The sequence below is a fragment of the Bombus pyrosoma genome, linkage group LG9 (assembly GCF_014825855.1).
Source record: "Bombus pyrosoma isolate SC7728 linkage group LG9, ASM1482585v1, whole genome shotgun sequence".
NCBI lineage: Eukaryota > Metazoa > Arthropoda > Insecta > Hymenoptera > Apidae > Bombus > Bombus pyrosoma.
Window position 1 is genome coordinate 10,031,004 of NC_057778.1, and position 24,418 is coordinate 10,055,421.

At 41.7% G+C, this 24,418-nt stretch overlaps 1 protein-coding gene across 17 annotated transcripts in view; it reads right to left on the reverse strand.

The window, feature by feature from the left end:
* LOC122571183 (protein sprint) overlaps positions 1-24,418 on the reverse strand; it is a 209,019-nt gene that overhangs the window by 16,122 nt on the left and 168,479 nt on the right. For 16 of the 17 annotated variants that reach the window (XM_043734592.1, XM_043734591.1, XM_043734590.1 and 13 more), the window contains 6 exons: positions 21,072-21,195; positions 15,001-15,192; positions 6,992-7,176; positions 1,984-2,159; positions 1,685-1,780; positions 781-1,373 (listed from right to left, as the gene is read on the reverse strand). In XM_043734592.1, coding sequence (XP_043590527.1) covers positions 781-1,373; positions 1,685-1,780; positions 1,984-2,159; positions 6,992-7,176; positions 15,001-15,192; positions 21,072-21,195 — 1,366 coding nt within the window. Of the gene's footprint in view, positions 1-780; positions 1,374-1,684; positions 1,781-1,983; positions 2,160-2,947; positions 3,284-6,991; positions 7,177-15,000; positions 15,193-21,071; positions 21,196-24,418 lie in introns of those variants that run through there. The other variant, XM_043734605.1, reaches the window with a different exon arrangement.

The window sequence follows — 24,418 nt, forward strand, 5'->3', positions numbered from 1 at the left end:
CCATAGGTGAAGAAAATAAAACACATATTTAACACTTAGCCAACCGAACGGGGACATCTCTCCGTTTGACTTTAGCAACGCGTTTTCTCGTTTTTTGTTGTTGTTATTATTTACCTGGAATTGTTCCCAATTAATTGCGACGCTTTTTCTGCTTTTATAAAGTACGTTATATAATAAAATACACCAATTTAATGGTGTTGAAATTAAATAAAAAGTTACACTATCAGTTCTGACTAAATAAAGTTATAATCGAACGATACCACACTGTAAGAAAATATTAAAATGCATTATGAATGTTTAATTTCACGTTCAAGTCGTGTTCTTTATCTCTTGTCATCTTTAATGTTTTTAATTTTACCTATATCTTTTTATATTTTTAATACCTACTTTTAATTCGATATTTTGTACAAATAATATGCGAAATCGCTAAACAAAATCATTACCGCAAAATATAATCGACCAGTTAAATAGTTTCTAGACTTCTTTGTTTTACAAGTAGTGAATATTAGTCCTCGTTGCTTGGAAAAATACATGGTGGACACTGGCTTGTCCAGTGCTGTGAGTAGCATATAGCTCGCTCTGCGCGCACGGTTGGCTAAGTGTTAAGATAAATCGCTAAACATTCTATAACACAAAGGACGAATAACAATTTTCTAATCTAATCACAGTTATTAAATTATCCCGTCTTCTAAGCCACAATCTCATCGGATCCATCGTCATCGTCAACCCCAATACCAAACTTCCAATCTCTAATCTTCCAAACTATTCTCAAATAATTACCTGAGAGCTACCGATCTCATTCGAGTGATTGACATTGAACGTCACGGTGGTAGTAACGCTGAAATTATTCTGATTCGGGCCAATCGCGGGTTTGGCCCATCTCGGAGGCGGCGGAGGTGGCGTTTTCACGTTCTGTCCCAGAGAATGATTCTCCGCTATGATATTTCTTATCTCAGGTAGTACAGGGGACGTGGTGCAGGACAGATTATTGAACGTCGACACGTTTTGATGAAAATTCATCATGGAAGTGCTGACAGAGGAGAATCTGGTCCTGGACAGTTCGACCATCGTCGATTTCGAAGTCTCTGCCATGGTTTTCGACTCGAAGCTGGCTTTGGTGTCCTGGACAGGACTCAGCACGTTACTCTCCACGTTGTGAACCACAGGTGAAGGACAACGAACGCTCTGCACCAGATTAGGGGAGATTAATTTCTGAGACAGTTTGTCGCCTGGTGAGATCTTCTCTTTCTTCAGGTCCAGAGGCTCGTTGAAGGTTGTCAAATTTAAGGTGTTTGGTGGCGTTGGACGAGGCTGTCGAGGCAACGACGACGCGAATGTGGTTGTCGTCAAGGCGCCTGTAGGCGACGAGCTTCCTGCATACGAAAATAAGGCGATGCGGGATTATTTTTGGTGCGTGAATAGTTTTTATTTTTGTTCTCTGGAGATTCTGGTCTCCGAAGGTTCATTGAGCAAGAGGCAGAAGGAAAGTTATGGCTGGATGAGGATTGTAGGTGGGTAGGTTTTTTGGTTTGGCGTTCGATTTGGTAAAGTCGTGAAATCTCTCTGTATTGTTGCGTGTTAATATTGTCACTGTTTTTGTATATTAGTATGCTGATATAAACGAAAGGTTGTTATTAAAGCAAACTTTTAATTTGGTAATTCAATTGTATAATCAGTCACTCACGGGTATCATGCGACGAGATTGGCGCCAAATTCAACACGATACTCTCCGTGGTCGGCGTGTGAATATTGTTATTGTTGTTATTCAAATTATTGTTACCTGAAATAAACAATACCAAATACTCATTCCGGTGTAAGAAAAACGCACTCGATAAAGAAAAGCTATTAATTCTTATTTCTCTTAGCAGAACGAAAAACTACATACAATCATAATTTCTTCCCATAAGCAAATTAAAAGATCCAGTTAAGTTCAGACATAAAAATGGAGTAAAAAAGCCAATGAAACTTTTTACTCCGACTTACCACCCCGGAAACTGCTTAAGCTAGACGTGTTGCTGCTGCTGCTCTCCGGTGGTTTCGGATTCGCCATCGGGTATCTCCAGAATTCCTGACCCAGAAGCGCCAGGGAGGAGAGCTGCTGCCTATTCTTGGCCTCGCGCATCGCCCTTGGCAGTGTCAATTGGACCGGCAATTCGTCACTGCTCCGACCAAGGGAAACAGATAAATCAGAGCGAATTAGCGGTCGAGAGGCTCGTCCGAAGCTAATCGAGACGGTAATATAAATGATTCGTTAATCGCACAACACGGTGGAGTCGAGGAGAAGATTTTGATATAACGGGAGGTACTTGGAAGTGCGCGTCAATTAACCCTAATAATTGCCAATCCCTTTCATTCTTTTTTATTACATAATTTAGTAGATTGAAGTTGGTTTTAACTGAATGACTTTAATTGAAATATATTTTTGAGACACCAAATAAATAGGTATAACGATATATCTAAAAAAATATGTGTGTGTGTGTGTGTTCGTATGTATCGTTAAAAAAATAAATACATATATATTGTATTTTCAAATAAAGATTATATGCAATCATATGTAATATGTAGTAAGATTGTATGTTATATTTGTCGGAGATGAAAGGACATCGGGGCCTTTCTTTTGCAGTGATTGGGAAAACCCGACTAGCCCGGACTTTTACTGTAGCTACCCTTAAAACAGGAAATAGTTGTAAGATGCTAATCTGATTGTGTGTACTCAGGGTTTATGACGTTTATGGACTTGGGCTCGAGATGACATAATGAGTCGCCGAGCGTGGCCATGGTCACGGGACGGACATGTAACAACAGAGGTATGGAATAATTATGCAGCTCTCCTTAAAAACAAAGATTGACCCGAGAGGTGGGGAGAGGACTATATAAGGGCAGTTCCATTTGTACTGGCAGTTAGTTAGATATCGAGAAAGTTACGGAGTTAGTTATTGAGACCCACCATAAATCTTGGCATTTTCGTAGTTAAGGTATCTTCCGCTAGCAACTTTCTCTCGGAGGTGGCTAAGACCCTTCCTAGTCCACCAACCTTCTTATTATCCAATCAGAAGCAATGCCTATTGCCCTTGCCTTCCTAGCCAAAATTGTCATCAACAAATCCGATGGTCCCGTGCGCTAGACACACCCATCACTAGCTTTCCTTCGCCACAGCATCGTCACTGAACTTCACTGATCTTCCATCTTTAGAACAGTCAACATCTCTTGACCGAATTTCCACCCTTGGATCAGTCACCTACTTAACTTATACATACGCACCATCCTAGCTATCTTCTTTACAAAGTTGTTGGAATAAGCTTTAATTTATAATATCAGTATCATATTTAATTTAACCACTTCTATTATCATAATCGAAATAGGGGATCGATCATTTCGTGGCGTCGATCGTCTAATCGTAACGGGAATTTACGACTCCCGTTGACGTGCTTCCTCGCGATCGCGTCTCTCCGCGAGTGGTCGAAACAGTCGGAGAAAGTTAACTTTGACACAATTGCTACGTTCGAAAATTGACCAATGTGAATTTGCAAATCTAAAAATCTCAAAACGGTATATCACAGGATCAAACGCGTATCTACCGAGTGAACCATTAAATGCACTGAATCCATGGCACGTGCAGGGGTACATATAATTTCACAACGACTGTGCTCGCTTTCAAGCTTCGAATGGCTACCATAAGCGACCATAATCCACAGCAATTAACCAGTCTGCCCGACCTAGTAAACGCAAATTGAACAATCAACGATCTAATGACAGTTATTATACGCGCGGTTCGTTTACAAAACGTCGCTGCTACCCTCTAATCATCGCACCAGACTTGAAACGAAACAAGAAGCAGGGAAAAAATGTAGAAGCAAGCAAAAATGGGCAGCTCGGTACGATTACCGTGTTATCGGATCGGATCGGCGGAACGATAGGAGGTAAACGGCTGGAACGCTCATGAATCATTAATCGGGATCGTTAGAAGGAAAAACGGCGCGTCGATTATCACGAAAACCGGGGCTTACGACGCTAACAGTGCGAACCTGGCTTTCCAGAGCTCCCATTAGCCGCCTAAATTATCTCCGAACACGATCCGGCTGCGACTTTCACCTCGCGTATCGAGTCTGCCTGCACTCGCATACTCGAGGAATTCGATAAATTATGCAACGCTACCGATCGCCACCGACTACATTTGCTGGCTAATCATCGATACGATCTTTCTTTTGGATTCTGTTTCGGTGGAACGTGGACTCGGTCTTGTGATCCCATTTTGGTCGCGGTCGTTTGTGGATGGTCTTTACGTGCACACATCCTGTGCAGAATCATCAGGAGATCTGATCGAAGAGACGATTAAACGACCAGAAAGAAACTTATTTAGGGAGAACCGAGGCAAATCCGAAAAATAAAAGATCGTCGAGAAGATACTAAAACCTGTGGGATACTATTATTTCGCTTGAAACTTTGTGATGTAAAGAATATATATGTCGGAGATGAAAGAACATCAGGACCTTACTTTTGGAACTTTTGGGAACTTCCCCAATACTTTAGTCTAGATCATTTGTTATAGTTGTACTTAAATGATAAAACTTAGAAGAACTGTTTATGATTTAATCCGATTATGTTTGCCCAAGATTTATGACGGTAGGTTTGGGCTCGAAGTGACACATCTGGTCGTTAAACGTAGCCAGGGTCACGGGACTCTTTTTCAAAATATAGTTGACCCGAGGGGTACAGAGAGGTACAGAGAAAAGTCCATGAGTTGAGTTCCACTTGTACTGTGGACAAGTAAGTTGAGTTCTACTTGTACTGTGTGTTACGTCGCGCGGGACATCTGCACGCCAGCCCTCGCTACCTGGCCGCCAACGGTCAACCTACAGCCATCCCGATTCTCAATAGACCCAATGACCCACCATAAAGACATTAGCTTTTAGCTGCATTGTCTCCACACATGTTTGCCAGTCTAATTGCATATCTGGAGAATTCTCTAATTCGAAAAGTATTTGCAGTTTATGGCTGGGTCTTGGAAAGGTCCTTGAGTTTATTAGGCGCTCTTAAGAATCACGGAGAAAGCGGACAGTCATCAGATGGGAAAAACCCAACACATGTCCATCATAAAAGGCTGTTTTTCCCATCTGGAGCAAAGTCCACCGCCGCTCTACGTTGGTGGGAATCTTCTGCATATTCTGTTCATTAGAGCGGGTCATCACCAATCAGCATCGCGGATCGTTACCCTCACTTCCTGGACGAAAAGTGTGAACAACGAATCGGCGTTCATCAGTCAAAGGGCACACCCACACCAAGCTTTCCTCCGAGACACCTTAAGGGCAGTCCAACACTCTCGAGCAGGCGCTCAAGCAGTCATCAACAGTTATACTCTCGGCAGTCGCAGTCTTAGTCTTAGTCAAGTCTCGTTCTAGTCGGATTCTAACTCTCATCCCAAGTCTCCTTCTCATCAACCATCATCCAGTGTTCGGTTGAACACATCCAGTCAACGCAACGATACCATAAGAGTCTCAGGTCGTACTCTCACGTCGTTGTTCGTACAAGCATTCACCATTGTATCACCGAAGTTGTTGGATCGATATAAATATATTATAACCTGTCAACCGCAGCGTTATTTCAGTTGAACCACCCCTATTATCGTAACAGAAATCAGGGGATCGTACGATTCGTGGCGTCGATTCGTCAATCGTAACGGGAATTTACGACTCCCGTTGGCGCGCTTCACCGAGATCGCGTCTCCCCGCGAACGTGCGAAAATACACTGTGGGCGAGTAAGTTGAGTTCTACTTGTACTGTGGACAAGTAAGTTGAGTTACACTTGAACTGTGGACAAGTAAGTTCAGTTCGACTTAGACTTTGGAAGAAAACGCATTTGCTATCCCGTGTATTCGTTATTGAACCTAAGATTATTGTCATTAACATCTCTAGTATTTAATCGCCACGGTTAATTGTCAAATTCTGTAATAATCATATTTGTACCATTAACTATCATCTATATTGTATAAAAACAATGGCTTCCAAATGAAGATTCGTTAAACGCCCTTAACCCCAATGATAACTCGACATATATATATATGTCTTAATATTATTTGTATGTTAGAAGAACCTGATGAATTACGAATAATACAAGTAAATCTTTTTTCATCTATATTGTTGCTTTTCCATGAGTTCAAGGTAAGGGTGGTGCGATCAAGGTATCGCTGGGACGAACGTACAATTCTAATCTAATTTTTTATTCATTTATAGTACGGCGCTGTATAGTTTCACCGAGAAGAGAACGAAATTTCTGAGAAAAGTTAAACTATCGGTCGCAGGTAATTAGATGAACGAGAGGAAATAAAGTACTCGAAGAAAACGTTACGTCGAACTTCCTTGTTTTCCATTATCTGCTGGAACATGCACGTTAGAAATTTCACTTTTACTCCATTTAGCAGCAACTATCGTATCTAACGTTCGCTAATTTGTCTTTTATGATATTTTCTCACGCATATTCTCTTCGTTGTTTCGCGTACTTTGTCACACAGAGTTCTCCGGCCTTTTCTAGTTACCTTATCATCAATTTGTTACTTCATTTACATCCTATATACCTTACAACCTAAAAGACTGAATAAACTAAAATTTGCTAGAATCCTTCAACGAGTAAAGTACGAGCTAATTCAACCGAATGTCGTGATACTTTTGACCAACAGCGTATGTATAAAATTCCTGTCATTTATCTATACTCTCTTGTCTCTCTATAATCGGCTGTTGTCTATAATCGTATAAAATTTCAATATCGTTTTTCAATGACGATGGAACAACTATAAAAACATGCTGCCTCGCAACGTCGAAAGAGGAAAAGCCTTTGCAGAGATGGAAAGATTCGATTAAGTAGAATTTTCATAGGAGATGAGAAGGAGCTCGTGGTAAATAAATGGCAAGGAAAGGAAGTTGTGATAGCGCAGGTAGTAGAGTAGTAGATGGTATCCGGTCGAGTGGAAGGTGAACACGAAGAGAGGCCACTCACCAACACTGAGAATAGTGGGCGATCAGCGAGGGGATGTTGTCGAACCTGTTCTCGCTGGTCTCCAAGCTCAGCTTCCCCTTGTTGGCTTGGATCAGGTAGTGCTCGATGTACGGTCCCTTTCCTGGTGGCAGCCGCACGGACAGGGCCATCGTGTCGCTCTGACTTGATTGGCGGACTACGAAGTTCTGGAAACATCAAGAGGAGATTAGAATTATACAAATTTTTTTAGTGGTATTTTTAGTTTCTTTAGTGGAAGAAGGTTTTTAGTGGTCAAAAGATGCTGTTTCTTTACAATTGGTATATTACACGTTATTTTTAAAAATATATATTTCTTGCGTTTATGATTTTTCAAGTACTATTTATTTTTTTGTCGAATTTTGACAAATTGATATAGCGGAAAGAAATAGCAAACGTAACGATGGAAAGTAAGAAATTGTGAAAATAATGGTACGCAGAGGAGACTGATTGTAACCTAGGGAACTTATTTTCTCGCAAATAATCCGCTTACATTCTATTTCCAAAGAGACGTATATTTTATCACGGGAAACCTTGGACTTTAACGAACATGGTTTCTTCAAACTCAAACATGTTTAGTAACAAAAATAACAGAAAATTAAATCGCTGGAAGTTGTTGAATCTTCGATAATACAAATACTTTGAGTTGTAAAGTCTGCCATAGAAGAAAACCTACAAAGATAATCTAATAATCAGGTACTTGCTCTTAACGCGCGTACTAGATGCACATTTTCTTATCATATTATCATCTCGAATTAATGACATTCCTACGTTATTTAGAATCATCGCGAATGAAAAGTTATTTATAACTATCTCACGGGAGAAAAATACGATAAGTACATCCTCGTTGGTTTTTAGATTTTAAGGGTTAAAAGAAAATTGCAATCCTGCGCGAAAATAACGATACTCTTCTTGTCGCTCCATTTCCTCTCTTTCTATCATACCGAAACCTTTCTTTCCGCGGAAATACAGTTGAGACAAAAAGGAAGAACACAAAAGGCGAGAGACACTTATTATTATCTAGCGGTTTCCTCATTCCTATTACGCTCCATAAATTTCCTGCAAGCAGCCAAATCCTCGTGTCTCGAGCAAAGAATAACTGCTTTTGCTCGAGAGAAAAAGGAAACCGAGGCGAGACATCGCGTAGTACCACGACAGACAAAACACCTTGCATAATTCCGCGACATTTCCAGCCGGAAATCTACGTCCGCGTCGATAGAACGTCGACTTCTCGCGACTGACGTTTGGGAGAAGAGCAAGAGAGGACAAAGAGGATAAGAAAGGCAGGAAGAGCTTCTTTATGCTCGACCCGTTTCCATCTCTGCTCATTTTCTTTCCTTTTTCGGTTGAACAAAAAACTCCCTCACAGAGGCACAGTTTGTTTTAATCTTAGAATCCGTGCTTCTCCCTTCCCTTTCGTTTCTTTTCTTCTTCTTTCTTTCTCTTTCCTTTTCTTCCCTGTTTTCGAGGGAAATGGAATCTGGGTGAAGCTGCAGGTTTGATTTCTTCGTTCGGGTATTTTTAATTCCGATACGGTTCTCAAATTCCCCGTGTCTCAAGCTCTTCCCAGCTTCAGCCGAAGAAAAGATTCCTAATGTGCTAAAGAAGATGCGTTGCCACGAATAAAATTGAAACGAAACTGAAGAAATTTTTCCAACGATGGAAAATGTATTTTCAAAAATATTTTATAACTCGCTCGCAAAATTCCAATTGTTTCTTTCGCGGATTAAAGCGATGCAGATCTAAAATCTAGTTACCAGTTGTCAAATTAATTTCCAAGGAATTTTCAATCTCCATATCGTTACGATCCTTCCCTCGCCTATCCCAAAATAAAACTAGCCTCAGAGATCCCACAAAAAAAAAAGAGAAATACTTTCAAATATCCATTCTTTGCTTTTTTCTGAAACTTTACCGCTCATTCCATTCTTAATCATATACTCGACGGTTGTATCCATCCACGAATCACCGCCAGTCGCGATAATTTCAACTCGGATCCCTCTCCACTCTCCGTTGTTGTGCCGTTTCGTGCAATCACGATCCGCGTTTCAACACGTCGGGGGTGGCGGTGTCTCGTCTATGGAGAAGTAATTGCGAGCCGTATTGTTTTTCGGTCCTGTGCCATTCGTCCGCGGCCGCGGGGGTAGCCGGGGGACGATTAACAAAGCTAGAAAACAATGAGTCAGTGGGGAAACAATGCCGCCACAATGGCACGGCTCGTTCGCTGCCGTTCCACCCCCGCTGATTACAAGTTCCGCGCCAAGCCCCCGCACTTTTCCATTATTCGACGAAAAACAGGGCTGGAAAAAATACCGCTAGCTACTAGAGAAATCACTGGAAAGTGATCGAGCACGAGACTTGTCCCTTTCAATATAAAACATCCATCGGGATAGTTCTCGTGGATGTCGTCGAAGGATTGACGATTCTACGATTTTTCATTGTTCTTCAACGATCAAGACAAGGGTTGTTATCTTTGTTTATCGCCTTTGTGTGTTTCCTGGAGCAGATCTACGAATCATTGTTCATTTTAGCCTTCTTCCTTTATTTTGGTGTACAGCTATGGGCGTATTTAAGATCAAAATATCGATATTTTCTTAAATATTTAATTATTGTAGATGATCATATCACTCGTCGATTTAAATAATTACAATTCGTTTTTTAGGTACTTCTGTATAGCGAACTGAGATATAAATATACTTGGATAGATAGCGAATTGAAATTTAACTGTGAGCAATAAACTAGCATAGTAAGAACGTGTAACATACGCAAAAAGTTTGCAGCAGCCGTAAACCTCGACCGAATAAACGAATACAGCGGGATACGATACAACGATAGTTGATTTTATAATTGAAACAAAATAAAATACCGAACCGCGTATTGCTTCCATTATCTTTCGATCTGTATGACGAGGAAGAAACGTTGCTTGCATTGGATCTCGGTTTAAAGAAACAGCCACTAAGAGGGAATATCTGGCGAAGAAATTAATTTGATACGTAAACCACTTAGTAATACCGAACGATATCAAGGAAAAGAATAATGTCGACGCAGAAAGAAATTGCCATCTTCTCGTCTCAAGTTTCGCCATACTCAAAGCGAGGTAAATTAATTAGATTCAACGGTTCGTGGAACTTTCTCCGACGGAGAGTACACCGGGGACCAATCGATCCTGTGTTAAAAGAAACGCTCGACCTGGTCTCGATTTACCGTTTTCCTCATTGCGATTCTTATCACCGTTCGAGTCGTTACTCCATCTTGACCCGATCCTCAATTTTTTCACGAGTCTTTATCTATTCTTGATCTCGTTCCGCCGAGCATAAAGCCAGCGATATGAAAGGCTTGACCCTGCTTCCATACAGGCTTTATCACGGGGAAACCTCGATTCCATCTTGATACAATTCCAAGAGGATCTTGACCTCGCTGCTTTCGCCTCTTTGGCCCCTTCCTCTAGTCTAGTCTAGTCTCCAGCTTCAGCTCCAGCTTCCTCTCGAGTGATCTTTCGTTCGTCTTGACACGGTCTCCAAAACTAATTCAAAAGTTATTACTTTTGGTAGATGCAGTTAAGCGATCTCTGTCCAACCTCTGAGAGGAGATCTTAACGATGTCGTTAAAAAAGTGGAAGTCGTCAGAGGGAAGATTATCGTTTAAATTATAAAAGAAGTCGTTCGGACGACTCTTTGTACGGCGATAGGCTGTTTATATAGCGATCAACCCTTAACGCTCCGACTTTTAATTGCGAATATCAACCGGCAACTCCAACTTATTCTCATCATACTTGGACTTGCAAGTTTTTAAGTGCCAGATTCGAAATGCTACAATGACATGTAAATAATAATATTAAAGTCATTCGAAACAATCTTTATTCATCTCACAAGTAATATAATTTTGATTAAAATATTTATATTAACACTTTACAAACCGCTAGCGATTCGACAGCATACGCACGTCCGACCGGCAGCTCAGGCGCAGATTCTCCTTGGCGCCGGCTGTGTTTCGGCTTAGACTCTCCAATAGCATTCTTTTCGTTCGTCGCGAACGGTAAGTTTCTCAAATTGGTATAAAACTGTGGCAGCTTACAATGCAACGCAACTGAGCAACGTACCTTAGTACCAAATAACAAATTACTGCTTAAATAATGAGAAAGATTGTCGGCGATAAAAATAACCGATTAATAAAGTGTTAATTATAATTGAAATTTTTTGAGTGAATTTTTTAAGTGGAATTTTTTGAGCGCCGCACATCGGTGGCGCTTGAAGCGTTAAGGGTTAACTGCTAACCATTTCAATGAGAAGAATTCTCATAAATTCTAATAAATACCAATACTTGCATAAACATGGAAAAGATCTACAACTAACAACGCGTTGTTCGCTTGGATGAACCAGTATCTTCGTAACACTTTTAGTCGCCTTGTAATACGCAAGAAATTCTAAATTAAACGCATCGATGCCTCTGATAATTAACACGTCCCTTAAATCAATCGAATAATCCTATAGCTGGATAAATATTGCCAACATTAAAGAACTATTATCTTGATAGAGAAGATCATTTTCCAAGAATTAGTAAAAAGTCTAATACTTGCGGAGTATCGAGGCGTATTCGAAATCAGCTTTGCGACGTTGAACGCCAGGCATTGACACGATTTTCCATTTGGGACCCAGTCGCCTCGACTTCTATTCTTCTTCGCGTGTCAGATAAGACCCATGCACGGCTCGACGCGATTGTTCCTGCGGCGGGCAAGAGAGATAGCCGCCATGGAAACAATGCTTCTCGCCGAGAAGTGGAAAGCGGGTACACGGATTGCGTAGATGGAGAAGTTTGATCGGTTCTTATCTAACACAACCGGAAGAACGGGAGTCCAGCTGGCTGGTGCGTCCGATGGAAAACTGTGTCGACGTTATGTGCGCATTAACGACGTTGTTTTAGTATTATCTAACTTTATCGCGATTCCGGTATACGGAATATCTAATTAAAAAGTAGTCGGACTACAAGCACAGGGCAGATGATAAAAATGTGAAAAATATCGTACGTTTAGGTATGCGTTGCCGGTGGTTCTAGTATTAGTGTCAGTCCTTCAACGAAAAGCTATCACGACAAAATTCTACGCTCTATTAATTCTTTGGCAACGTAACAAAATTACGAAGACTTGAGAATGAACGGCCTACATGATCATTAATTCTCTATCCTTGACGCTTCTTGCGTTTCTGGTATCGAATATAAAAGAGCAAAATACATACTTTCAACGTACTTGTAAGCACCGGATTAATAATCGTGTCACGTGTAACGATATTCAAATCGTCAAATTTTTAGTACTATATTTTCTAGTTTGCTCGGGTCTATCTCAGATCTGTGTACTCGGTCGAAGGTCTAAAATCCGCTACTTGAATAAATGTCAGAACTAGTTGAAGAGATCGCGCCAAACATAGCCATTGTGTTGCTCTTCGTCTATTCGATCTAGCTCGGATAATGTATGGTATTCGAAAAGGTCAGCTACTTTGTCACGCGACAAATGCTCGTGCCACGTGCGTTTTCAGCGCGAACAAACGTTCAAATCGGGCAAAAAGCAGGCAACGCTGGAGGAAAATCCCTGGCGAGAGGAACCGCGCTAACAACGCCACTTGTTATGCGTATTTTCTGGCAGACCACGGGCTGGAACGTTGCCAGCGGCTTAGGCAGTCGTATTTCGTCGAGGCAACGTCTGCCGTTTGCATTTACCGCATATTAAGCCGAGCCGGCTGCAACGGTGCTGCTTGCCAAACGGTCGATGCATTCGCAGACACTTTGGCCACGGCTGATCTGCCGACCATCTACGCCAGCATCCTTATTACGCCGTACAAGGGTCGTTAATTACACCCCCGTGTGTTATATTGGGTAGACAGTTCGAATGAAATTGGGAAATTGGTGTTCGAGCGAGATGGAAAGGATTTAATAAGGTGGTTTATAAAGGAGAGGTAGTTTAGTGGTTGCAGGATTGAAAAGCAGTGAGAAACGAGTTCCATGTCCGAGGATTTGAATGGAACAAGATATTTTCTTGTGTGTCGGAATTTCAGAAAATGGAAGATCGAACGTGCAAAGGATGATGCCCGTGAAGTTTAAAGAAAAAGTGGTGGGAGAAACGGAAGAAACAAGCGACTCGCGTGTTGCGACTTTGAAAGATGAGAAATTTCGATGCTTGAAAATTTAGATATACGCGATTCTCTTAGATAAGCTGAATCGTAACCTCTTCTTGTTGCTTTAACAAGCTCGTTTATCATAGGAAAATCTACGATTTCGAGAAATCGAAAAATTGCAAAAATCTGACGTCTTTCGTTTAACAAACACAAGTAATAAATAACTTTCAAAAATATTGAAATCTCTACGTAAATCGTCCTTCGGTGAAACTATCCGTAAAAGAGCGTTACGCATGTCGGAGCGGCGAGAGAAGAAAACGAGTATATATATTTTAAATTCCCCTAACCTTCCTCTGTCATCGCTGTTTCCATTATCAAATAGCATTCAAAGGAAAAAATCCCGCTTTTATTAAGCGTTATAGATCATCAACGAAGAACGTTAAAGCGAGGAGATACTCTGGCATAAATTCTCCTCGTAAATAAAACGAACAGATCCTAGGCCGCCATTCATTCCCATGGTCGAACAATGCCAGACGACGAAAAATATTCGCGGAATCAGTGACCGATCAAAGCGTCGGAAAAGTCTGCAGTCCCGAGGGAGTAGTTTTTCCAGTAAACAAAAAAACGCCGGTGGAACAATCGCTCGCGAGATATTTCATACTCTTTGTTTCGTCCGGAGCTGATTTAATGGCGGCGCTCTCCCTTCGTGGCTACTTGAACAGCTTCTTTACTCGCTGTTCGTTGTTCGCAATGCGCCCTTCTTCCCCATTGTCTCCTGTTACGTAAATGCATCATCGACAACGCGAGTTATAAATCTTCCGTAAACTTGTTCGTTGTAGTATGGCGAAGATAGATCGGCGACTAAACTTGAAAATATTGAATTTTCGAAAATATCGAGTCTCGAAAGAAAAGAGATTGCGAAAAAGGGAAGCATCAAGGCCGGTTTCACGTATCGCGAGCTACGTATCGCTCGTCTCGTCTAGTTCCTGCGTGGATCACCTGTGTCGATCGCTCTTTGATCTGGCAAAATTATCGCCGGCGGCTGAAGTTGTTGGGAAACTAGCAGACGGCGAAATCGGTACCGCGGTGCTGTATCTTTTGAAAATCGGCGTGTGTCGTGCGAAAGGATTCATTGGTATACACGTGTAGTGTATATTGAGTGTCTATCATACGCGTACCGCGATACACGTACCGCCGCGTGAAACCAGTTTAGCCTTCTATAGATCTGGCTGATTTTAACGCTGTTGTATTTCTCGGGTCTATGCAATTTGGAACGTACGTTACATTTTGATAGACCTTATTAGAATATACTAGTTATCAAATAGCAAACAAAATCAAACCGGTTAGTATAGAATATAATAGTTATTAAATATTTTATCACTCGATGTAATTTTCGTAGTTTTCATTTTTGTGTATTCCACGCTTTTTTACGGAACGAATAGCTGAAAAAAAGAAGATACCCGAGGAGATACAAAGCGAAGAAGAAGCGAGGAGAATAACAGAGTTAAAGCTATTTGAATTTTTTAAATCTCCATGACACGTCCTAGCAAAAGCTTCACGACCGATTAAAAATACTCGTAGCAAGGAAGATCGATAGGAAAAGCCGAGTACGATAATACGATAGTTTTCATCGAAGAAACAGCTTTCCAACGGGGCGATAAATGAAATTCTCTCGCATCGGAAACTCTAAGAGGTTGGTGCAGCAGCACTCGAGAGCTTTTCACAACGCTACCTACGCTTTTAACCCCCTGCTCGGAACGCCCGTGTACCTTCCGTGGAAAACTTCCTGGTCGGTCAACAAGAGAGAAATACAAAACGAGAGATAAAGACAAGGCAGACTTTGCCCAGCTTGCAATTTTCTTACGGCTAATCGACTCGCTTAAGTGCACTCACCCCTTCCTCTTTGCCTTGCAACAAGTGGAAAGCGCCGGCTCTTTGGATGCCAGGAAGGAACCAAATCGGATGCGAGCGTATAAGCCTCTCGATCAGAGTGATGTCGCACGCGACCTCGCTGCCAGAATCTTCCGTCGAGCTCGAAGATCCACCCGAGGTGGCCGACCCTTCCGAGGAAAGCGACTCCTCGCTCTGAAACATAAAGTTAATCGGTTAACATTTCCGCCAACACCTACGTGTTTCAAGACAGAGGGCGAACCTTTTCAGACCGCGCATCATCGATGTCATTTAACGATACATCAAGTTGGGTTATCGTTTTTATCGTTCTACGAATTTTGGAAAACCAATAAGAGCCCTTCCTCTTTGTTAAATAAAATGACATACGAGTTTCTTCCTACAGCTGTCGTCGAACCTTAACTCGAGACATTCTTCTTTATTTCGTGTAGTTGAATAGCTGGTCGTGAGACTTTGAAAAATGGTGACGATAAAGACGCTTGCACGTCCACTTCAATGGCACATACTATACGTACGTCTGTTACGTATAAACCGATGTGTTACATTTTGTAAAGGACAATTGAAAAACATTGAGTAAAGGACAATTCAAATCATGTTGTTGTTTTGCCTCGGAGTATCAAGATCGGTAGGGTACATGTAATGTAAGAGTAAATAAACACCGGGAAAAACAATGTCGCCGCTGCGTGCAACCGTCGAACGAAGACAAATCTGAATTTTCCGACTCGCCCGACCAGTATAAATAAACGGACGCAACCGAAAAGAGTTCAGTATCGACGAGCTATCTAAGAATTATCACGAGTTATCTAGCGAGTTATCGACGAGTATCTAGCGAGCGAGTATTTATCGAGTATTAATTAGCAATTTTACTTTGCGATTTATACACTGCACGAGCGACTCAGCGAATATAGTCTGTATATTTATTTATTATTTTAAATATATTCGACGATTTCGACAACAAGCAATAACATGCAATAAATCTCACTAACAAACTCTCCTCTATACAAGTCCTCTACAGATATTTATATGTCGGAGATGAAAGGACATCGGGGCCTTTCTTTTGGAATTTTTGGCAAGATCCCCAATACTTTAGTCTAGACTATTTATTATAGCTGTACTTACATAATAAAACTTAGAAGTAGTTGTTATGATTCAATCCGATTGTGTTTGCCCGAGATTCGTGACGGTGGGCTTGGTCTCGAGGTGACACAACTGGTCGCTGAACCTGGCCACGGTCACGGGATGGACGTTTTTACCCAACAGAGAAGTGCCAATATTGTGGGACACACGTTGTATTAAGAATCAAACTCCGGGCAGGAGCAATGTCGGATCTACGCGAGTCTGCCTAGAAACGGCGGCTGGAATTTTGTTGGTATCACGAACAAATACCATCTGTTCATACGAACTAATCGCAATAACACGCTACAGTCTAGAAAACTCTCGACACAACGGATCCAACGTCCTCTTTCACGCAGAACACACTCTCTCGACAACGCTAGCAACACTATACTCTACAACGCAACTCGCACTCTCTCACTTCTCGATTAAAACTCTCCGACTTCCAAACTAAAACTAACTGCTCTCGCGTATCTTTTGTCTTTCCGTAGACCCACCACGCACGTGTTCCGCGACCGCTCGTGGTCAAGGTCACGTAGGCCCTTTTTACAAAACTGTACGATTGGAGAACGCCTCGGCTCTCGCGACATTGCATGTGGTTCACCCGCTAGCTCCTAGGCCTCTTGTCCGCGATACTACATCTATGCGAAAGTTTCTTCGCTTGATTGAAACCTTGTTATCGGTATCGTCGCAACGACCGTTTCTCTCGCTTAACCCATTTGCATCATGGCTCTCTGCTTAAAAGGACTGGTCCCTATGACCGCGCGCGGTCGGTCGTAGGTGCAGTAAATGACATCCGAATTCTTTATGGAGTTTATCGAAAATTTACTGTTCAAAACGATTGGTAGACAACGTTACTTCGCAGACATCGCATCTTACATTCTTTATAACAGAGGAAAAAAGAAAAAATTTCTCGTGGAATTCTCTAAAATGGTCAATACAATAAACTGATATAGGCGAGATGCTGACAAACGGGTCAAGCGCGAACTCTCACATCTGAAGAATACTCTGACCTGTTTTTACGACCAGGTTTTCAGGTCAGAAATAAGAAGAAAAATAAACAATATCATATATAAGCACCGCTCTACAGCGGCTTAGATCTAATTCATAAATGCAACACCAAAAAAAAAAAAAAATGTAACCCCGACACACAAATATTGTATGGCTACGTCGTACCGTCACGTATCGGTACTTTTGCCTAAAACATCCCTCAACAACAATTCACCGTTTATTGTGAATATCATACACATGTAATACCTATTATCTGGCCAATAAACAGTATTAAAAAAAAAAAAAGAAAAAGCATCTGAAGAATACTTAGCGATTGAAATAAAAAGCAGTCGCAGCGCGCGGATTAATCCGCGCTTGGATGCAAATCGGTTAAATACTAGCAACGTGTATTAACGACACAAATTATTCGTTTCAGAAAGCCGAAACCACCTTTCTACCCACCCGTACACGCTTCTCACTCGTAATTGCCATTTTACGATTCTCGTAATGGAATCGTTACGAGCGTTCCTGGTATCCCCGCGGGAAGCCAGGCCTACGATATTCGCTTACTTCGTTCGTAGCTCGACGACGATTATCGTCGCGGAAACAAAGAGGACAATTAAAAGTGGCGCAGATACGAGGAAGCGTTCTGCAGAAGAAAAACGAGAGAGTAAAAAAGAGGAAAAAGGAAGTGTGTAACAGTAGACGGATGGAAAAAAAAAAGTCAGAGGAACGATTAAACGAGCAGCGACTAAACGTTGGGGCGAGCATTGGCTGCAAATTGAGATAACCGGTGAACCCGTTCGTTCTGCAGCCTGCGTGGTGTCGGTATAATACCGCATTAGAGTGTATTGTATGACGATCAGGTAGGATTTACACCCTCGGAATTGCGGCTTAAGGGCCAGAGATTTCCATATTCGCGGCGTCGCGTCGCCCGCCAGCGAATCGTGACTTTGTCCAGTCGTTCTTCGTGCTCGTGTTGGAATTGGCCGGCGCGAGGTTTTACGGTGGTCGAAAGGAACCATGGGGACCGAGATTAAGCAATGAAGTGGAATTAACGGAGCGAAACGCGCCAGACGTTTGGGAAATTATACCTTGCATGGTTTATATGTTGTGCGTATTCAGGCTGATGTTACATTTATGATACTTTTAGACGTTATTCCCAAGAATAGAATAACAAAGTGCTCGTTATACATCGGATTACGTCGACTGAAAAGTTTCTTTCGTTTTATAAGGAAATAACGGATGCACAACTTTTTCCGTTTTATATTATTTTTGTTAGGAAGATGATACATTTACACTGTACGTGTGAATGTGTGTGTAAGAGTCAGAGGGCGTCCAGGCCTTAGTTGGGACAAAAGGCGATTGGCAGTCGTTAGAAGCATCTGGAAGAGCCGGTTGACAACAAGCGTGCGTGCGAGTAGGTTTTCCAGGTCTTCAGAGGATAATATATATGTAGAGTTGTTGTGTGTGAATAAAGCAAACTTTTGTATTTCCGAATGCCTCCTATATCTTTACAATTTTATCGAATTACGTATGATCCATTTTGTTTTATCAGGATAAACATCACAACGTCCGACAGATTAGGTTTCATTTTTGTATAAAGATGCGTTGTTGTAAAAGACGCGTCTGTTAAAGAAAGGCACTTTCCGGACAACCTAATGATATATTCGTACTTGGAATTTCATTATTATATAATTACGTTAGAATTATATTGTATAATTACGTCGCATGTGAAAGGGTAGAATTGTCGCTAATATCGAATCGTGCATGTTGGACATGATTCAGAGAATTGGGAAACGAAACGAGCAATATGAAATGGGAGATGCGGGAAACGCGTATATCGATAAAAAGTTTCCGATATTTTTGTCAGCGTGCTCTTCCATTCTGTAACAAATTCGACGAGTTAATGAATCTAAAAAAATCGTATGAATCTCAGTTTCCTAATAATCTGAATCTCAACAAACACCCCATGGCCACGTTGCAACCCATAAATAATCACTAAACGATACTCGAACGTTAAACGATCGCAATCACGCTAGCTCGTGTCGTAATAAATCAAGGCAGGCGTCGATTAAACTTCTCCCACCTCTTATCCGATTCTGTCGCCCCGAATAATCCCACGATTCCCCTAAATACCCTGTAAAAAGTACAGAAGGGTCGCGAACCCAAACGGAATCGGTCTCGTTTCCAGTGACGCGAATTAGACGTTTGACGAATCGTAGGAAAACGTTGGATGGGAAAGCCGACGATTGTAAAAATCCAGTCCAATCGATCAGCATCGATCAAAGTGTCTTACCAGGTGGAGGACGTGCGATTTAGCCAAGCGACTAAATGTATTCCTTCGTAGCTAATCGTTCGCGATTATCTCGGATAAAATCTGTAATATTTGAAATATTTGTTGCGAGTATACGCTTCGCAAAGTTCACGTTCTTCTTCTTTTCTTTTTCTTTCTTTTTTCTTTCAAATTGGTACGAGAACAGGTTTCGCAGTTACGCTGAAACGACGGTAATTTAACCGAGTGTTTCTGCATCGCGCTAGAATTTCCCAACAAGAGGCTTTTCTATTCAAGTGCGAAGGTTTTGCTCCGGTTGGCTTCGTTTGTGCAAAGGGCACAACGCTGTAATACCGTGGAATTGCCTTCGTTACCGGCGATTCACGATCCCACCGATACGTGTTTCGTTTAAGGATAATAATTTGTGAAAATTAAAACACATTCACCACACGCGTCTGCCTTTGCGCTCGGAGAAACGCTTTTTATTCTTCGTTACGTCATTCTATTAACGCAAGGAAATTGAACGAAACAATGGGAAAAATGTTTGATAGGACAACGATAAAAAGTTTGACGCGACGAGGGAAAATTGATCAGTCTTTTAACTCTTTACTTCGTCCCTGTTTTCATCGAAAGTATCGCGAACACCAACGCGCTCGTACGATCTATCAATTTGTATCATTCACGAGAGCTTTCAATCAGACCGAGTTTCGAAAATAATGAAAAAGATAACGAGAAACAATTCGATCCAGGCGCTTGCCACGAGTTTCAGACCGACACATCGCAAACATCGATAACTCGCGTTTCTCAATTTTTCCGGCAACCCTATTTTTTTCATTGCGGTGGCGCATGAGGACACGACGGGGGTCCGAAGAGGATTCGCGAAGGGGTTCGCCGCGTACTGGAGTTTCGAGTGTAATTTAATTTGAAATGCAGACTGACACACAACGGCGTTTCAGGTTAAACGGATTAAACGAGGACGTGCGACGCGTGTTAAACACCCTCGCAGCCAATTGCGAATCCCTTAATTACGAGCCGCCGAAAGTATTCCACAGTCGTTGCAATTTCCCAATCACTCGATTGCTTGCGTCATTTCGTGCGCCAAAATTACGAAATTTCATTACAGGACATTAATTCGCTGTGACGCAAGATACTAATTATTTTCCGACAATTTTACTAACGTCGTGTCCGTCGGAAAAACTGTACTTTCAGTCTTCCGTCGAGTGGTTCGAAGATATCCGATCATTTTTGACAGGATATGTTTCAATCACAAAATTAAAAGTCGAAAACGTAAATACGACGTAATTCGTTTATAACACAAACGAAACAAAGCGTAAACTGTTGAGGTCCATGTCCAAGAGATCGGCAATTCGAACAACGAGTAAATAAATTATCGATTAACTAAACGACGCACTTACGTGATTTTAGTAAAATAAATCTCAAGCGTCAAAATACCAAAACGTGTCAAAATATTCAAAAGATATTGCCAATTATTAAAAAGCAATTATTTTCACATACGAAAAAAAAAAAAAAAAGAAAAATGATTCGGTCTAAATAGAATCAAAGATCTCGTTACGAGCACCAACTCTTTCATCTCGTCGTTGGCAAACTATACAACCATTAGCGAAGACCTTCGAACGTCAACGCGATTATTAAGCAAGAAGGAAGATGTCTTACTCACCTGTACATGATGTAGCTGCGTGAGCTGATGATGCTGCAGCGGATTTGGCGGAGGCGTGCTCGGCGAGCTGACAACCTGAACGGTTCCATGCTGCTGCAGATACGGTTCCAGGAAGACATCGCTCCTACGAACAGAGAAAATAGACCGTCTCCGTTTAGTCTCGTTTCGTTAATTAGCCTCCTTCTGTCAGACGTCCGCTAGAATTCGCCTGGACAAATAAGTAACGCGATTTTGAGCCGCTTTCACGCGGTTAGAAACACTATTAGCATTCCGTGCGTACATCGCGTCGTCGTTGTACGACTATAATTAACAACTTTCAGTTTGTTCAAATTGCATGGATCGCATCTGTGAACTCGTTTCAATATGGCACGTTGTACGATACTGATTGTTAGCTTTGTAAATCTCGCAGATTGTATGACATAAATAGACAAGATGGGTTGGTAACATTCCTGTTCCGTTACATCAAGCAACTGTTAAGCGCGGTACAGCCACGGCATTTTCTCAATAAACTTCCTTCGACAGAATTCTTGGAAATTCATCGCGAGGAATTATTACACAGAGTATCTCGTTTTAATTCGTCGATGCAATTGTTTAGAAAAATGTATGAAATGGAGCGATCTGTGTAAGATCCGCCCTGTTTACGCGTCGATCTGTCTCCTGTTTCTCACTCAACGTCCCCATCGTTAATCCACATCATTGAAAAAATAAATCCAAATCGTCCGATCGCGCGAGAAACGTCTTCTTGAATGCACGTGAAGCTCGTCTTTACGATCGTCGTTCCATTCACCCGGTAAATACTGTATTTTCTTGCGTTCCATTTCCCCGCCAAAAACCTTCTAACGTAGAATGGTGAAAGAGGAAGCGGAAGCAAACATAAAAGTGCCCTGCGATCGTGCAATTTTGTATGGTGAAGCGATGGTACATGGGTAGAGAATTTTCGTTACCTGCGCCATTGCGCTGCTGCAGGTAATCGCTTAGAAACTCACGAGTAAATTCTCCGCGTCGGGGCGCCTCCACTCTGAGGGGACAATACACGCTTTGTAAACAGACCTCTGTACCCTAGCGTAATTTCCGCCGAGCTGATTCAGAGAAACTGCGGTCTCTGTGACGAGAACAGACCTAATTGATCCCGGGATTCCTCCCTTAGGGATCATCGTTGAAACAAAGATAGGATTTTAGAGAAATTCGGACAAATTTGAAGTTTCGTGGTTTCCAGGATTACGTAAATCTTCGTTTATTTCTCTTTTCTTGCGAATTTGTTAGAGTTAAATGGGTCGAGTGAATTTAAGTAGTTTCAGTCATTTTACTTCGAGCTTCGAGCTTTTGGTTAGTAGGTGGAAAATATTTTGATACGCGTAGCATCCAAGAAGATTAATTTGCAAACACTGATTAAAAGTTACGAGACATTTTTAATTATTAAACGAGGACGATACTTATTAATCGCGTGTATTATAAGAAAAATTAAATTACGCTACGTTTTGAAAATTTTATTACAGATTGATTCCATTAAAATTTACATTTCAAGTCAGCGAGTTCGTTAACTATAGAAACTTACAGACGGAATGAACGTGGCAAAGCATCGATCGAACCATCGTCTTAGCGTTCGTCGAGCTTAACAAGCGTCCACGAGACATCGTAGCATCTCGAAATTAACGTCGACTTAACGAAGCCTCCGGTATCCGCTAATTATACCGATAATCCGTACTCGTGTAAAGAGATTCGAAGCCCACCGGTACCGACGGTGCTCCGACTCTTAATTAATGATCTCATTAGAGTCCGAAAAGTCCCCTAATGACCTATCTTACGGCCACGTCCAACCCTTATCCTCCCACAACCCTTTCGATTCTCTTCCTACGCTCTTTTTCAACGTTTCGAAGTTTTTCTCGCCCGTCTCGTATTTTTTTCTTCTCTCTCCTTGCAGTTTCATCAATTTGTTTATCACCTGCTTCGTGAGTCGAGGTCATCTGTCTCGAACAAAGAAACCAGTGTGCGTATGCGTTCTCCGGCGAATGGGGACGACGTATCGCGTTGCGTATCGCAAGCTAATTACGCCACGTAGTAGTCACCACGCGTCAGAATCTAGAGAGTAAGTGGCGCGTTACGCGGAAACGCTAGGCGTTAGATTAACGACGCAGGTTTTTATGCGCCCTAGGGTATTTACGCAGTTCCTGGGAAGCTTCGAGTACCAGGGCTTTACCATTAGTAGCTTCGAGTTCAGATGCTCACATGCTTAGACCCGTAGTTGCCAATGGAAAGTAGAAATCTTTTATAGGAATTCCAGGATATCCACGTTGACGTATCAACGTTCGTTATAATTCGATGTATAGGTGCATCGACGAGCTTGCAGTTCGTTTCCATAGCTTTTTCATGTTTACTCGAAACAATTTTCTCGCGTTACAATTTTTAATAGCAGTAGGCTTTCTCGCGAGGGAATAATCGTCGGAGTTACGCGAATCATTTAACGGCGAGAGGCACGCTTCACAAACGGTATTATTTCGAGCAAACTTTGTCGCAATTCCCGAGCTGAATATCGAATGAAGGGGCGTTGACGTATGCAAAGTCGCCGGCTAACACCCCTACACGTCCGGCGCTCTATTGTCCTCTGCGTTTGACAGCTAGACGGCTTGTCTCGGACCTTGTCTGCCCCAAACTATCGCGTTCGTGCTCCAACATCGCTCTCGGGACCGTGTACGGATCTCTGTGAGGGAGCCGGAGAAATTTTCGTTGCGTTTCGATCGATCTAGAAGAGGACAAACGCTTGACAACGGCAACGGATACGAATCGAGGAGTCAAAGTAGCAAATGGCGCAAGTGTCAGAGGTGAAGATTTTCCGCATGGCTTCGAGTTGAGAATCGTAACGATCCGAGTTAAGATTCTTTCAATTCCTGCAAGTATCGTTCTCTTAGTTTAGTTTATGGATTAATATTAAGTATTACAACTTTGCTCTCTGTCATTATACGTACGTTTTCGCGTCTTGAAGAAAATATAATGAATTTTTCAAACAATAAACGCGGAACACTGTTTATCGAAGTATAACGATGAACTAACTTACGCCACTGTGATTTTCAGTCGGTATGTTTGTCAATTTTTACATCTACCTATGCTATTTTCTTTGTTTTTGTATCGTATACGGGTGTCCTGATTTTTAGAAACTTTGACGACTCCTCTCGATAACTTTGTTGACGAACAATTTTAATTTATAGCGTGGTATTAATCGAGCTGCGATTAATTAAGCTGATTGCACTTTTATCTTTTTCCGATCACAACGAAATTGAGATTTAGCGTTTGAATTCTCTGGGGACAGTCTTCGCGGGACTAAAATAAATGATTGTAGCATTCGTACTTTA